The 17,930-nt window shown below is 41.3% G+C and overlaps 1 protein-coding gene across 1 annotated transcript in view; it reads right to left on the bottom strand.

The window, feature by feature from the left end:
- The window catches only part of LOC139467039 (uncharacterized), a 36,400-nt gene extending 18,725 nt beyond the window's left edge, over positions 1–17,675 (bottom strand). The window contains exons 1-4 of the mRNA XM_071248750.1: positions 17,327–17,675; positions 15,607–15,667; positions 6,782–6,950; positions 2,362–2,462 (exon numbers count right to left, since the gene is read on the bottom strand). Coding sequence (XP_071104851.1) covers positions 2,362–2,462; positions 6,782–6,950; positions 15,607–15,667; positions 17,327–17,329 — 334 coding nt within the window. The 5' untranslated portion in view covers positions 17,330–17,675. The remainder of the gene's footprint in view (positions 1–2,361; positions 2,463–6,781; positions 6,951–15,606; positions 15,668–17,326) is intronic.
- Positions 17,676–17,930: the final 255 nt, after the last annotated feature.

The following is a 17,930-nucleotide window of genomic DNA, read 5'->3' as shown; positions in this document are numbered from 1 at the left end:
AATTTGTCATTTGTTACAAGTAATTAATGTGCACAGTTTGGTACAAAATTGAATGTATTGTCTAGGACTTTGAATTCAGATTAGGGATATTCTTGGGTGAGCCACCCCCACACATATGTTTATTTTATGTCAGTAATAAGTAATTAACAGCACAGCAGTATTCAGCATTTCAGAGTTTTGATATCGGAATTAAGGATTTTTTTTTCTTGGGCATCGCACCCACAATATCTGGGCAAGCTCCGTCAAAGACACGGGAAGAGCACCCATTGTACTTAAAAGGGCAATATTACCCACAAGTACCGTTTGAGTCACGCGGTAAAGCTAGACTCCTGGTTTCAAATTTTTTTATGCGAAATATTTGCTGAGATGTTTAATTTTTGCTTTTTATGACATTACTCATTATCATTATTCGGTACTGAGTCACGCACGCCAAGCCAGACTCCTGAATTCAAAGAACCTTCAGTGATATATTTATTGAATCTGTGCAAAGCGGTAATTACCTTGTAGTGAAATTGCACATTATAAAGATCCCTTGGTCAGTTTTCAAACTGGCACTAATTCAAATTGGCTAGATGATCACTTTCATACCGTCATTGCATAGATATATTTGTTGCATAAGGATTTCATATAACTGATTCTGATCACATTTGCATGGTTGTTTTCCTTGGTGAAAAAGTTCACACAAATCAATTTGGACTCATGTAAGCTTGGGGTCCAAGCTTCACGTAACGGAGGGAAGTTGTCATAGCGACTGATTTACGACATCCATTGTCTGAAGAACATTTGATTGCAAAGGCTCATTACCCTGGAGCCATGACATCTATATGCCTTGAAAGACTTAATTGCTGTTATTTATTAGATGCTAATCCTATTTGTTAATCCCCATTTTTGTGTACATCGACCGTCTGCCATCCTGAACAGGATGTGCAAGTATGTCACTGATGATTTACTGTTTACATTTATATTTATTACTTACTAAATGTCAGGTGACCTTGGCTATATAAGCCTTGGTCCAGAGAGAGAGAATAGAGAGAAAGAAAGGTCTTACCCTTAGCCTAGCTAGGGTTAGGCAGGGTGCTCCGGAGCACCTAGACAACAACCACTACCACTATGTGCTGACCAGGCACATAGTGTCTTTTGTATGTATATATCAACATGTATAAAGTATAACTGTATATACCACAAGCCATCGTCTCCAAGTTGTCACTTCCTACTGAGAACCATACGTCGGCCCCTTGCATATACGAGTATGCAAATTGTTTATTAATCAACGCCGGACCCACACGCGTTGTTATCACGATGTGTCAGCATAATGTGGTTTGAAAGCCCGAAATGATTCTTCGTTGGTGAAACCCACGAGCAGAGGCCTCGAGAAAACAGATGCGAGAGTAGGAGGGGGGTGTTTGGTTTCGAGCCGAATGGGTCATTTGAATATTCAGACGTCCGATCTTTTATAATGAGTGAGCAGGATTAAATGCAGCTTTAAAGTTAAAAAGCATGTCCATATATGGTATCCTTGTGGGGAGTCGAACACGGGCCTTTGTTGCTTCAGACTTACACTTAATACCCACTAGGCTACCCAATGAAACCTTGTATAGTAGAAAGAATTAAACTCGGACAAATTTGTCAAATGATCATTTGGCTTCAAATGGTTTCAGCGATATGAAGCTACGTGATCGTTTCCCATTTTCGAAATGTTTGGTCGGCACATCTACTAACGAACACTCACGTTCATCAAGTGTTGTGATACTGATGCTATAGGGTGAGTGAGTTTAGTGTAACCGCTTTGAACAGTATTCTAGTTATATCACGGCGTGCCAGCTTAATGTGGGAGGAAATCCCGGAGTGATGCAGGTCTCCAACGTTTCGGTAAAACCCACGAGCACGGGTATGGAACTGTTTGTTTGTGTATTTGTTTGTTCAACGCCGCGCTCAGCAATATTCCAGTTATATGACGGCGGTCTGTAAATAATCGAGTCTTGACTAGACAATCCAGTGATTGACATCATGAGCCTCGATCTACGCAATTGGGATGCGATGTCATACATCATCCAAGTCAGCGAGCCTGACCACTCGATCCCGTTAGTCGCCTATTAGGAAAGGGTGTGGTACCAGCAAACCTAGAGACATAAACAGGAGAACCGGAATTCGAACCCATGATGATAGATTAGATGACTGGACCGCCCGTGCCCCCTGATGCTATAGAGTGGGAAGAGAGGAGCCCAATGGTTAAAGCACCAGCTCATCCCAAGGTATATTGTGTGGCGCCACTTCTTAGTGCCTTACCTTGATACTGATGGAATATTGCCCAAAGCGGAGTTAAACTCATCGCACTGACTAACTGACACTAGACACACTTACACATGAGTCGGACGAGGCTGAACTCGGCGTTAGGGTGATCCGCCAGATAGCTAAACCCGATACACAAGACGCCATCCTTGCTGGGCTCGAACCGATTCTTCCTGGAAACAGAGAGTTGGTAATGTGAATACAAGACCCAGAACCAAGCCCATGAGAAACCTGGTCCAACAACATACCAGACTGTTAGATTTGATTTAATATACTTATGTATTTGTCATATTCGTGTTGACAGGAAAAGGCGTCGACTTGAAGACAAAGCGTTCATTTTACGCTGAAAACCAGGAAGCCCATAATGTTGAGTGAGTGAGTGAGTTGGGTTTAACGCCGCTTTTAACAGTATTACAGTTATATCACGGCGTGTCAGCTTAATGTGGGAGGAAAGCCCGAAGTGATGCAGGTCTAAGACGTTTACCACTTCGGTGAAACCCACGAGCACGGGTATGGTGCTGAGGAACCTAGAAACATAATCGGGGTGAACCGGGATTCGAACCCACAATCATGGGTTACTTGCGTGGCCAAGGGACGCAACTCTGCAGAGCGAATCGCGGCGCCTTAGACGACTGGGCCAACTGAGCACCCCATCCCACTTTGATTATGACAATGTACACGCCGAGCTACAGATAAACTGCGTATTTGCGTAAAATACCCCCAAAACTATTCAAAACCCTATTACTTCAAATTAACTTGCGTACAGAAACGCATGCATTAAATGGAAAATTCAATTGTTTGAAAAGAGCACGCGTAAATATCCAAAGAAGCTTTTACAGCATGCGTACAACGGAGCTAATTTCCGAAACACAATTACGAGCTAATTTACTTTCCGAGTCAAGCCTATATTCAGAACCGTTTTATAACATTATTTCATATTTTTTAAATCTCAAATGCTTACTCATTTTGGGAAGAACCCAATGGAGTGATGAATAGATGAGTGGGAAAATATTGGTTACCCAATGAAAAATGTAATAACCCCAATAAAATAAAAATTTCCGAGTTCAAACTCAATTGCTCAAAATGTTATCTGGAGCTCTGCACACGCGTTTGCCGGATGTCTACTGTTCTCTTTGTTCATTCCTGTAAATAGTTGCGTCCCTTAGGCGTGCCAAACAAATGGTTCGAATACCAACTTCGCCCTGATTAAGCTGCTTCGTGTGTCAGATGTTCGTGGGTTGCACCACACTGGTAGACGTCTAAGACCTTCATTACTTCCGGTTTTCCCTCCACATGAAGCTGAAACGCCGTGATACAACTAATAGACTGTTCAAAATAGCGTTCAATCAAACTCACTCACTCACTCATTTTTCACGCAACCCGTGAAGATCCGGGGTAGAATAGGTCTTCAGCAACCCATGCTTGTCGTAAAAGACGAATATGCTTGTCTTTGGACGTGACTAACGGGATCGGGTGGTCAGGCTCGCTGACTTGGTTGAAGCATGTCATCGATCCCAATTGCGTGGATCGTTGCTCATGATATTAATCACTGGATTGTCTGGTCCAGACTCGATTATTTACAGACCGCCGTCATATAGCTGGAATATAGCTGAGTGCGGCGTTTAACAACAAACCAATATTTGTTCACGCTGTTATTATATTCCCTTGCTGGATATAAAATTAATTTATCAAAAATAATATATATGAAGAGGCAAATATCTATATTGATACCGAGAGTAATAGATTCTCTAGAAAACAATCACAAACAACAATTACAAAAGTGGGGCTGAGTGTTTGTGAGATCGATACTGCGACAAGCTGTGTCCTGATGCTCTGTACTGACTGCAGGAAAGACGGATCCGCGTGTGCTTGTATAACTACAGATGAAATCACTTCCACTCGGACGCTGTCTTGAGCATCACAACGTCCTGATGACCATCGAACCAGAAAAAAAACGCGTAATTGTCACACTAGTTAACATACGGTCACGAGTCTTTACCAATTATTCTTTAACTTTTTTTTATCTTTCGAGTGTTATGTAGGCGGCAAGTCCACGTACATTCATATCCTTAACCAGTTCGTTTGCAAGGTTTTATAAATCGTGAACTCAATTCCATTAGACTGACATTAAGTCCAAGAAATACATTTATCTTATTTAAAAATTTATATCTGCAAAACAAAAGAATCCAAATTGAGCCAAGAAAAATCCTTAATTTCAGAGTGAGGCAATCTAGACTTGCCAAATCATTATAGACTTGAGGTGAGGTGAGGTGAGGTGAAATGGGGTTTAACGTCGTGGCTAAGATTATTGCACTGATATAGCGACGTGCATGCACGCGTGTGTGTGTTTGGCTGCTTGTACTAGTATATATATAGTGCTAGCACACTGAGATACCATGCTGCAGTTTTAACATGAATACCCCACTCAGACACAATATACTGACTCCGAGCCGACCAGTCCTTGTTTTAGCCCATTAATGCCGAGCGCCAGACAGGGTAACAACAAGTACCATCTTTCGCGGCCGGGGATCGAACCCTAGACCTTCCGCTCTCCGAGCGGACGCTCTATCACTAGACCACGGAGGCGGTCTATAGACTTGAGATAGACTTCTTTTTTAATTTCTTCTCTAGGACCTTCGGGGACACACTATAAATCAAGTTACCCTTTATCACACAGGATGCCAAAAGGCATACATTTTTGTTGGTTTGTCTGTTTGTTTGTTGTTTAACCCCGCACTCAGCAATATTCCAGCTATACAACGGCGGTCTGTAAACAATCGAGTCTGAACCAGACAATCCAGTGATTGTGGATGCCATATACTCTCTATAGGTGAGGTGATTATTTTGCGACGTACATGCACGTGTGTGTCTGTGTGTGTGTTCGTGCGTGCGTCTGTTTGTGTCTGTGTGTGTGTGTGTGTGTCTGTGTGCGTGCGTGTGTCTGTGTGTGTATGTGTGACTGTCTGTGTGTGCGTGCGTGCGTGCGTGCGCGCGCGCGTGTGTGTGTGTGTGTGTGGCTGCTTGTACTAGTCCGGACCAATGCCGACTTATAGTGCAAACCCACTGAGATACCATGCTGCAGTTTAACATGGATACCCCATTCATACACAGTATGCTGACTCCGAGCCGACCAGGAATCTATATACCTGGCAGTATCCACAATTAATTATAACAGCCGCCAGGTATAAGAGGATTGGGTTAAGTAGTCGCAATCCGATTTCAGCTAAGGGCGGATATGTCCAAGTGCTTATCAAGTATTTCGTTATATCCCTTGTTGAAAGTGTAACAATTAAAAACGAGAAAAAATAGCAAATAAGATTTTGTTTAATTATTGGTTTACGGAAATGAAATTCAGGCATTCTGTGTACCAATTATTTTTTCTTGGCATCCAATTTAAAAAAAACCATTTGAGTCACATCAGTACACAGCTGGCTCAAGTAAATCAGATTTTCACATAGAGTGTATGACAATCCGTGCTCATAAGATAAGGGCTAAATATTCTATTGATTTTGAAAGACAAAAAATAAATTTCAACACCGCCATCCGCGTACCAGATAAACATGACATGGCATCAAACTCGCACTGCGGCATCCGGTCTACACTTAACAGGGCTCTGCCTCCGGCGTACCAAGGGGATTGGCACCCCCATTTGTCGGTTGGGTGAAACAGAAAAAAATGAAACGAAAGAAGCAATAATATAATGACACCAAAGGTTGAGGATAGGCTATGTGTATCAACTGGTTGATTTTAGAGTAAGCAAGCTGGGTTAAACGCCGCTTTGAACAGTATTCCAGTTATATCACAGAGTGTCTTGCAGCTTAATGTGCGAGGAGAGTGATGCAGGTCTCAGACGTTAACCACTTTTGTAAAACCCACGAGCACGGGTATGGTGCTGACAAACCTGGAAGCATAATCGGGGCGAATCGGGGCGAATCGGGTTTTGAACCCACAATCATAGGTTTTGGGCGTACCCAAGGGACATAACTCGAACGACTGGGTCACCCTTGTCCACTCTTCATTTAAGAGTGTTTTTTTCAGGAACTGTGTTATTCATGTTGATGTTTATATTCTCTTTTTCACTCGTATTTCGACAATGTATTTGATCCCTGTGAGCCTTGTCCAAACATATCCACAGAATTTCATAATGATATTCAAAACTTGAATAATTCGTGAGGGAAAACGAACTTTTATCATAATTCGTAAGGATATATGACAATCAAAAACGAAGGTGTGTCTTATCCGTTTCTGGCTGAAAATGAACCTCGTGTATATTTTCACATATTGTATGACTGCGTTGTCAAGGATAGGATGAGCACGTGCCAGCTCGCGGGAGCTTGACGAAGGCGTGTCGATTTCACTGCCAGATGCACCATGCACGTGTTTGAAGTCACTCACAACGCCGCCCTAGATCTAACGGAAAGCACGTCGTTAATGAAACAACAAATATTTATGGAGGAGGGTCGAAGTGCCCCGTTCGTGTGTGTGGACCTACCTCATTAAGTAAATATTCCCTCTGCTCTCGACGCACTTATAACGGATCCTGTGGTTCCTGTCCGCGTGGAACTGAACAGCTGATCGACGAATCCGAATAAATGTGTTTCGATTCTGTCCTTGAAAGTACCATTTGTCCCTCAGTCGATGCTTGAACTCGCACCGACCAGCTGCAGAAACACAAATTTCATGAAGTAAGACATTACATGTTATCGTGACTTGTGTTGTAAGTGAAACCCCGTTAACCCGGACTATATGGTCCCCGCTCCATTAGGCCGGGTTAACAACTGTCTGGATTAATAAAACATTAGTCCCTATATGATTCAAGGGATAGACCCGTTTGAAATTGTCCGGGGCATGGTGTTTCCGGATTAACGGAGTTCAACTGTAGCTGTTAAGTATAACACCTACATCATGGTCTCTAATTACCGTGCCTAGATCAGACAAACCGGTTGGTTGGTTGATTTGTCGTTTAACGCCGCACTCAGCAATATTCCAGCTACAAGACGACAGTCTGTAAATAATCGAGTCTGGGCCAGACAATCCAGTGCTTAATATCATGAGCATCGATCCACGGAATTGGGATCGATGACAAACCGGGGATCGATAGTACAAGCACTGAGTCGCGCCGTCGGAGTACGAAAATAAAAACTGGGGCTCAAAAGAAAGTATACAATTAAAAACTGGATTTGAAAAAACAATTAAACGTTATCAAAACAAATGTTACCAAAACACTGCAAACTTACGATACAAAACACAACTTTAATACCCGTATCAAATACATCACCATCTCGAATAACCTTTTTTTTTCGTTTCATTTTTAGCCACCATCAATCATGGGTATTCTTTCTTTTGCCAGACAGTTGGTGGGTTGGTTTGTTGTTTTGCGCCGCACTCAGCAATATTTCAGCTATATAACGGCGGTCTGTAAATAATCGAGTCTGCACTAGACAATCCAGTGATTGATATCATGAGCATCGATACACGCAATTGGGCTCGATGACATGCATCCACCAAGTCAGCGAGCCTGACCATCCAATCCCGTTAGTTGCTTCTTACAACAAGCATAGTCGCCTTCTTTACGGCAAGCATGGGTTGCTGATGACTTATTCTACCCCGGATCTTGACGGGTGACAGGTTATTAGATCAGCCAGATTAAGCAGTACAATGCAGCCCATGCTGACATCCAATACTCATTTCAGTAACCAAGTACGTAGTTTCTGCATTAGCTCAGCCCACCGAAGACGCGGCTCGTTACCTGGCATCGGCAATATGAACGTGGGTGAAATACTGCTGAGGGACTGACAATTTGATGTACTGGGAGGGGATTTTTAATTAAATAATTTGTTTTTAGCTCTGACACACAAAATATCGTTCATTGGACGTGTTGATCGAATGTTGTTTAATGCCGCAGTCAGCAATATTCCAACAATCTTCGTTGTGCAGAGCTGCGCCCCTTGGGTACGAATTGCACGCCTTAGACGACTGGGTTTACACGAAATGGTTTAATCTCGTTACGCCGAATGCCAGGTTTGTACCAGCCCATGTATGTATTATTGCTGGAATATTGCTAAGTGCGGCTTAGAACCATACTCAATTGTTAATTCGGATGATTTATCTGTATAGTATTAACAGTAGTGTCCGGAATAACGGGGGTTCGTTTAATGTATGATCCATTACGCTCGTACGTAGTTATTTAATGTCTCCCTGGACAACGATCACACGCTCTACTCCTTTGATATATTCGGCCATGAAGCTAATTAATACCACTGGTTAGGTGCCGTCGGATATTTAATCACAGTAAATTCCCAAGACACATTGATAGTAAGGCTACTTTACAACGTATCTCTTTAATTAACGTGAGTTGGAATTCCAGATTTGTCTTGATTATGGTCACACGTTAATCCGCATCACCTCTATACTGGTGGGGTTCGCCTAAGTGGGGTTCGCCGAAGACCATCTTCCCGAGGTAAGGGAGTTATCTGACTATCAAAGTCCGGTTTCGACCCTTGCCGAACTAGGCTGGAATTATGGAGTTATATTTTGGCTGGATTAACGACTCTGTGCATAATCCAATCAAAATTGCGTAACGACATCGACATCCAAATCTTTTCATGTCGACATCCAAATCTTTTCATGTTTTTTTCATCAAGGTGCTCAGGTGATTTGATGCACTTCGTGAAGTTAGACCCGTTTATAATTTTGATTATCGTTTAGATCGTCTGCACCGTCATTTTGTTTGAAGCAAATGCTAGTGATATGAGAGGTGGAATCTGATTGGTCAGTAGGATGGCCATAGAAGTGAAATTCCAGCCTAGTTCGGCAAGGGTAAGAACTAGAATTTTACAGTCTGTTAACTCCCTTGCCTCGGGAAGATGTCTGAGACCTGCGTCAATTTAGATATTCTCACACGCCAGGCCGACTCGCCGTGATATATAGTCTGCAACCTCGGGGTATCGCGGTACTTGTCATGTACGCTAAACGGAACAAAATGTACTCACTAACCTTTTTGATTATTCGTGTTCTCTGTGTCAGATATCATTCATTTTATCAAACAATGCATATTTTACTGATAAAAGTTCATTTTTTACATTAGTAGCTCCGAGTAAAAGCCGGGCATCGCGCTCTGTTTGACAAGGGAGAGAACTCCATCGTATCGCAGTACAGAGAAAAGTTGTGTATGGAGGTCCGAATTGGACAAAAAGAGGACATAATTCTACCAGTGAGTGAGTGAGTGAGTTGGGTTTTACGCCGCTTTTAACAGTATTCCAGTTATATCGCGGCGTGTCAGCTTAATGTGGGGGGAAAGCCCGAAGTGATGCAGGTCTCAGACGTTTACCACTTCGATGAAACCCACGAGCACGGGTATGGTGCTGACAAACCTAGAAACATAATCGGGGCGAACCGGGATTGGAACCCACAATCATAGATTTCTGGCGTGCCCAAGGGACGCAACTCTGCACAGCGAATTGCGGCGCCTTAGACGACTGGGCCACCCGTGCCCCCCATAATTCTACCAACCGCTTGGTATGATCATGCCAGACATCAGTGATTTGTCCAGACAGATGCAAAGACAGCACAAGTAAAATTCTAAATGTGTTATCAGCAATAGGTATTGAATGCATTTTTACCGAAAAGTAAGAGAAAAATATTTTTATAAGTCAAAAACAAAATATCAGAAATGATATTTTAAGATTGTCTAAAAAAAAATTGGATGACAATTATTTGTCAGAAAATGGAAAAATGTTAAAAGTCAACAATAAATATATAAAAAGCACTCCTAGTCTGCCCAAAGTAGGTATTTATCTTTTGATTACTAGTGAAGAACGTATTTCTAAGTATGGCATTATGGCCCTTATGATCTCCCAATAGATTCTGGGCACAGAGCGGGAAAAAATGTGCGGACTACGTAACTTCCGTTACCTCATTAGTCGCCATGAATATGCAGATGATCTATAGTTCAGGTCCATAGAGAAAGTTTACTTGGGGAACTGCGGGTTATATCGTTGGCCATTGATAGATGGGGGTAAGGCAATATTTCAACAGATGCCAGAAATATGTATCAACGGATTAATAACTCCTTACTTACAGCAGACGGAACATTCCGAGGAAATTGAAATTGTTTACGAAGTGAGCACTTCCTGGTTACCGATTTGCATTAATAGACAGCCGCTAACAGGCGTGTCCCGCGTGAACTACCGGAAATCACAAATGCCGCGATACGATGAATGCCGCGGTACCATGGGGCCCGAGTGTACATAGAATACTGAACGAGCTCCCGTGTAATACCAATTTTATGAGACGACTGAATAGTTGTTGTATCTGACTCGCTTTCGCGAGTCAGATACCACAACTGTTCACGACGGGTTTTTTATTACTTGCCATTTATAACGTTTTTAGAATTATACTGTTGAGTGTGAACAGGCTGACACCTACACGATCCATGGCATAATCCAATTGAGTTTAACAGAATAATACTTCAAATACTTCAAAAGTTGAAACCATAAGTTGAAATCTGAAGTTAATACCATACAACGGTCCACCTGAATTCAGGCTTCCGTTCCACAAAGTTATCGTAGCGCTAAGGTCATCCCAACGCACATACTTTAACATAGACTTACGACTGTCGTTGCTCTACAGTACGATCGCCTTGTGGAACGGCAAAGTTTAGAATCACGTCACAATACCCGATGACGTAATTTGTGGAATTTGCTGACTTGGTTGATGCATGTCATCGTATCCCAATTGCGTGATGTCAATCACTGGATTGTCTGGTCCAGACTCGATTATTTACAGACCGACGGAATATTGCTGAGTGCGGCGTTAAACAACAAACAAACAAACAAACAAACTAAGCATACATCCATTGAATATTAAACAGTCGTTGTATAACCAATCCTTTGGACCCAACTCAAAACAGGGGTGCTAGATTAATGTTATAGATTCTCTGGTCAAAATGAGAGAAGAAAAATCGACTTCGAGGTGGTCATCGTTTTGTCTTTCAAACTGTTTTGGAATTCCGTACTAGAATTCTCATTGAAAGCTTACCTTCGATGATATAAAGCATACTTTTTTGGAGATAGATGTGAGAGTTAAAGACAGGTATATTTATAGTTTCCAATAGTGAGTGAGTGAGTGAATATGGTTTCACGCCGCTTTTAGCAATATTCCAGCAATATCACGGCGGGGGACACCAGAAATGGGCTTCACACATTGTACCCATGTCGGGAATCGAACCTGGGTCTTCGGCGTGACGAGCGAACGCTTTAACCACTAGGCTACCCGACCGCCCCAGTTTCCAATATATTTCATAATTTGTGATCAACCTTAGATGACGGAAAGCGCAGATTGGTAGACGTTCCTAACGATGTCGATCCTGAGGACATTGCACAGATGATAAAAATGATGATAATAATTAATTAAGTGTACACACGCCTCTATTAATGACGTAGTTTCCATAGCTTTATTGTAAAATTTCAACATATTTTTAACGTTTTACCATAGCACACTTGTTTTCAAAGTTTTGCACAACTCTTTGACGCTTTTCATTCATGGGAATATATTAAGATAAGCATGAATGTAAGTTTAGTTATCTTGATAAGCAAGGACTCAAAGGAGATATTTCCAAAAAGTTTTAGATCTTAATGGAGCTTTAAGGACCCTGTATTACACTTTATATAGCTAGAAGTCTACTTATCGACTTACCTCTGTACGAAACTCGATAAGTGTTGAAACAGGGTCTCAATTAGTATCGGAATTGGCTACGAAATAAAAGAATTTAAAAAGGCCGGATCAGGCAACTGTCGTTCGTTTTTTCAGTTTTCTCTGAAGTGGTATTGCAAAGAGCGACTGCTTTCATTTTGATTTATCTCCGAGCGTTGGCAAAGAAATGAGGAATGGGGCCCATGTTAGATACGTCTGTCTAGAGCTATTAGGTAAACCTGCCTTCAAGTAAAATACCAGGCGTTCGTCACCGGAGTTCTGAATTCTTCATCACCCTGAAATATGTGAAAACAATTATCTTGTTGTATGTGAAGGCTTTGTGCGCAGGTTGGGGCGACCTCCATTACTTGGCATGCACCGGGGCAACGGCAAATCCTATTGTATCTCAATGTCTTCAACATGTTGTGAGAAGAGTTCGGCTGTTTAGGCACGTGCGTGTTGAGATCAAGCTGTATATAATTACTTTGAAACGAATCTGTACCGATATAATGAAATAGATTGAATTTATTTTCATTGAAACGTTTTCTTTCAACAATTATTTGGCGAGGAAATCGTGAAAATATATGTCATCATTATCTCATGTCATCAAACGTTCCTTCGTTTCACTGTAGCTACTAGTCTGATCAAACGTTCCTTCGTTATACTGCAGCCACGTGTCTGATCAAACGTTCCTTCGTTATACTGCAGCCACGTGTCTGATCGAACGTTCCTTCGTTATACTGCAGCCACGTGTCTGATCGAACGGTCCTTTGCTTCACTATAGCCACGTGTCTGGTAAAACGTGCCTTTGTTTCACTGCAGTCACGTGTCTGATCATACGATCCTTTGCTTCACTGCAACTGAAGTCATGTGTCTGATCATACGATCCTTTGCTTCACTGCAACTGAAGTCACGTGTCTGATCATACGATCCTTTGCTTCACTGCAACTGAAGTCACGTGTCTGATCATACGATCCTTTGCTTCGCTGCAGCCACGTGTCTGATCAAACGGTCCTTTGTTTCACTTCAGCCACGTGTCTGATAATACGATCCTTTGCTTCGCTGCAGCCACGTGTCTGATCAAACGGTCCTTTGTTTCACTTCAGCCACGTGTCTGATAATACGATCCTTTGCTTCACTGCAGCCACGTGTCTGATCAAAATGTTTTCTCTACACAGTAGCCACGTGTTTGATACAATACTTCCTCTCTACACAGTAGCCAAATGTTTGATCATACGGTCTTTGACGTGTTTGATACGATGCTCCTTCCCTAGACATTAGTCAAATGTTTGATCATACAGTCTTTGACGTGTTTGATACGATGCTCCTTCCCTAGACAATAGTCAAATATTTGATCATACATTCTTTGACGTGTTTGATACGATGCTCCTTCTCTACACAGTAGTCAAATGTTTGATCATACTGTCTTTGACGTGTTTGATGCGTTGCTCCTTCTCTAGTAGTCAAATGTTTGATCATACTGTCTTTGACGTGTTTGATGCGTTGCTCCTTCTCTACACAGTAGTCAAATGTTTGATCATACAGTCTTTGACGTGTTTGATGCGTTGCTCCTTCTCTACACAGTAGTCAAATGTTTGATCATACAGTCTTTGACGTGTTTGATGCGTTGCTCCTTCTCTTCACAGTAGTCAAATGTTTGATCATACAGTCTTTGACGTGTTTGATACGTTGCTCCTTCTCTACACAGTAGTCAAATGTTTGATCATACAGTCTTTGACGTGTTTGATACGATGCTCCTTCTCTACACAGTAGTCAAATGTTTGATCATACTGTCTTTGACGTGTTTGATACGTTGCTCCTTCTATAGTAGTCAAATGTTTGATCATACTGTCTTTGACGTGTTTGATGCGTTGCTCCTTCTCTACACAGTAGTCAAATGTTTGATCATACTGTCTGACGTGTTTGATGCGTTGCTCCTTCTCTACACAGTAGTCAAATGTTTGATCATACAGTCTTTGACGTGTTTGATACGATGCTCCTTCTCTACACAGTAGTCAAATGTTTGATCATACTGTCTTTGACGTGTTTGATACGATGCTCCTTCTCTAGTAGTCAAATGTTTGATCAAGCCCTCCTTCTGACCACGGCATCCACAGTTGATGCGATCGTATTTCTCTGTCCACAATGGCTACAATTTGCAAAGTAAGCACCACGTCACACATGAGCCAATCCTTTTCTGCAGGAGTTCTGTAGGTTTTGGTCCGTCACGCCGTAACGTCCAATATTGGTACAATGCGTAAATACCATAACTGGTGCCCTTACGAAGTGAACTCACCAACACAGAATTCGTGAGGCCCCTGTTGCTTCCTGTATACATCTAAATTTATATGCCATTTTTCATTTTTGTACGAGTTTAAAAATTAAACCAATTCTATTACTACTGCGCGGATCACTTTTTAAATTTCTTATAATATGCAGCTCTTTGCAGACGGATTTTACGTATAATCAGCTATCATGAGCACGATTCTTATTTCAGGGGAGGCTAATCACTACTATTGCATTATTGTGAGTAACAAGCTTCGAATATAACCAACGGATATGGCGGCCTCTTGGATTTCCTTCCAGACGGACCTCATCTCATGGATGCTTACCCGCAGCCTTCAGGCGTAGTTGTGATCAAAACTGAGATGAAACCTCTATAAGCTGGTTGATTACTAACATACCTTTGTATCTGTTTAATTCCTCAATACTCCATCTAAATCTAAATTATTGAGTCCGGACCAGACAATCCAGTGATTGACAGCATGAGCATCGATCCTTGCAATAGGGATAGGATGGCTTGCAACCAACCAGTCACCGAGCTTGACCACTCGGTGCATCTAGTGGCCTCTTGCGACAAGCATAGGTTGCTGGGGACCTATATTGTGACCCGGAATCCCTATGTACTTCATGAGGATATAGTATGAATAACATTGTTGTTAACTAGGTGATAATCATCTGTGTGACGAAGACATTGGAATGTACACCGTCACGTCTCCACAATTGTAATAAGGAAGTTAATCATCCATATCTTGTCATTAACTACATATCCAACTTCTAAATGCCCTCAAATATACATTGTAAAAATGTGTTTATAATGGAAACAGCAACAAGACATTTTTAGGAACACCTTAACGGTAATGTTAAATCTAATCACGTTTATGGTCTTAACTAATGAAATGAGCTCTCGCCTGACAGCCAAAACACAATATCCCCATAGTGTTAAAATGTTTACTCATCATCATCATCATCATCATCATCATCATCATCATCATCATCATTACATCATCATCATCATCCTTATGTTGTTTAATCATCATCATCATCATCATCATCATCATCATTACATCATCATCACCATCATCATCATCATCACCACCACCATCATCATCATCATTACCACCATCATCATCATCATCACCATCATCATCATTACACCATCATCATCATCCTTATCCTCATCATCATCAAAATACGAATGATCAATATATTCAAACCTTTCAACTCATACGTAGCTGTTTCTTATCTGGCAAGGATATCAGCTGTGATACAATGGAATGGCATTTCACATTCATTTTCATCTCCTAGGAATGATAAAAAAGTACGAAATTGTAAATTACAAACCTGTTTCTGAAATGATGAATAATATAAGGCACGTACACACGCTCAGAGAAGTCTGCATAATCTGAAACATCACAACACATCAATGGTCGGTGTGTATCGAAACTGATCCACGGCAGTCACTCAACACCTCACATCTGAGGCCTTTCAACACAAACTGCCGGAAACTATTCATCTCCATAATGGAGGTTTAGGAATAAGTCGCACATCGATAATAAGAGTGTCGCAAAAAAATATGGATTAAAAGTGGAACGTTTTCTATTAATATTTCTTTGATTTTAGTAATGAAAGGAAGTGTATTAAGATCGTATACTCGGGGGAAGTAGGGAGACAAAATGTCGGACAGTGATGCTAAAAGAATATTCCCAGATCAAGAGACAAAATGTGTTGCATGCCATAGAAATTCCGCGCATTACTCGCTCTTCGGGGAGGTGGGCGAGGTGCGATATCAATTAGAGCAACTCGAACGGTCAGTTTCTTTGGCATTGATTGTATTGTGAAGGACGTGCATTCAAAATAACCTTTTGTTCTTCGACTGGTGAATGTCTGTGGGGCATAGATGAAGAATTGGACCATCTCTCCGAAGTTTATCAAATCCGGTCGACAGTTGAGGTTGGACATAAGTCGTTGTTGTTGAATGGTTCAAATATCGTATTGTCAGACGCCCTGTTTCGATACTATCGGTATGACTTAAAGAGTATATAAACAAGTAATGGTACTTCTTATGGTCTTTTTTCCTTCTTATTGATAATTTTCATGCCTCAAAAAATATATTTTAATGAGCTAGGCACAATATTGTTTTGTTGGTTCATGCTGGTTTTGAGGTAGCTTAGTGGTTAAAGCGTTCGTTCGCCATCCCGAAGAGCCGCGTTCGATCCCCACAATAGTACATTGTGGAAAAAAACTGTTATATTGCAAGAATACTGCGTAAAGCGTCAACCAACAGACTCACAGAGCGCACAGTGTAATGTCACACAATATCTAACGTGGAGAAATTAGATAAGGCGAACTATTACTACCTTGTTAGAACGTCTGGGGATGGGAGTTTAACAGGTATAAACAATATTTGGATAAACAAAGGTATGCGTACAGTAAACATTTCAATATTGATAAAGTAACGGTACCCCATAACCCCGCACGAGGTAAATCTACTTATCACGTGCAGGTGTGTTTACAAACGATAGTGTAACAAGAATATAATTAATTAGACACAGAGAAATTGTTTCAACCGAAAAATCATACCTTTTCACCAACATGGAACCATGCTGCTATGGAATTGTCCTACGACATCAGCAAGAAACGGGAATGCTGGATGTCGCCAAAGACGGGCAGATAATTGCAGCGTCCCTAACCATGACTAACAATGCTCTGTCCCCTTTGGCTAAATTTGTTTTTTGCGATAATGACATTTCATGGAATCACGTATTATATGTTGCAACGTTTCCCATAGAAGGTATTTTTTGTGCAAAGTCTCCGCATAAACAAGTTGGACCCTACGACAGACATACTGACGAAAACATGTTGATTCCAATTCGATGAATACAAATGTTAACATTCAAATGTGACAACTATACAATTTATCAATTATAATACCTAATGCTAGTTAGAATATTAAATTCTAAACTTAAAGTACAGTTTATACCAATAAAAAAGAGATAAATGCATTTTGTGGGTTATTTATGTGCGTGTTTAGAAGCATAATTCTAGGAGTAATATTACCTACCATTGTGAATATATCCTTGCCGTAACTGTCTTTAACATCCCATCACTGACGCGAACACACAAACCCTCTTGTTTATATCGATAACTGGATCTCCTTCTTCAAGCCAGGGCATTTTAGAATCACTTCCGCACATCCCAAGTGCTAGCAGAGAATGGCCAATTATAGCATTGGAAGCTAATTACTTCCCCTGCTTATAAGGGACTTTCACAATCGAATCAGCATGTTCAATCCATCGTGCGCGGATCCGAGAAGTGAACGGATTGCTCTACAGAAAAACATACAGCGCTCAACTATCGGCACTCCGAGACACAGCCCGGCCGAGATTCACCGAGGTCCTCTGAATGCACTTTATCGGATTCGCATGCTCAACAAGTGAAGAAGGGCCTTAATATGAAAGGCTCTATCATTATGGTAATTGAGTCAATTACATCTTCGACCTCTTCTGACCTTGTCGATTGCGTTTCTGGTTTAGCTATTCACAGCTGAATAATACTCTCTGAATTGAAAGAGATCTATCTGAGGAGATCGGAGATTAAAAGTGGGCGATTGTGAGGAGATTCAAATGGTTCCGAGTTAAAATGGTTAGAAGACAAAGGATCGTAAA

This window comes from Haliotis cracherodii, unplaced genomic scaffold (assembly GCF_022045235.1).
Source record: "Haliotis cracherodii isolate W230 unplaced genomic scaffold, xgHalCrac1.p SCAF_19, whole genome shotgun sequence".
Lineage (NCBI taxonomy): Eukaryota > Metazoa > Mollusca > Gastropoda > Lepetellida > Haliotidae > Haliotis > Haliotis cracherodii.
This window is presented reverse-complemented; position numbering and strand designations above follow the sequence as displayed.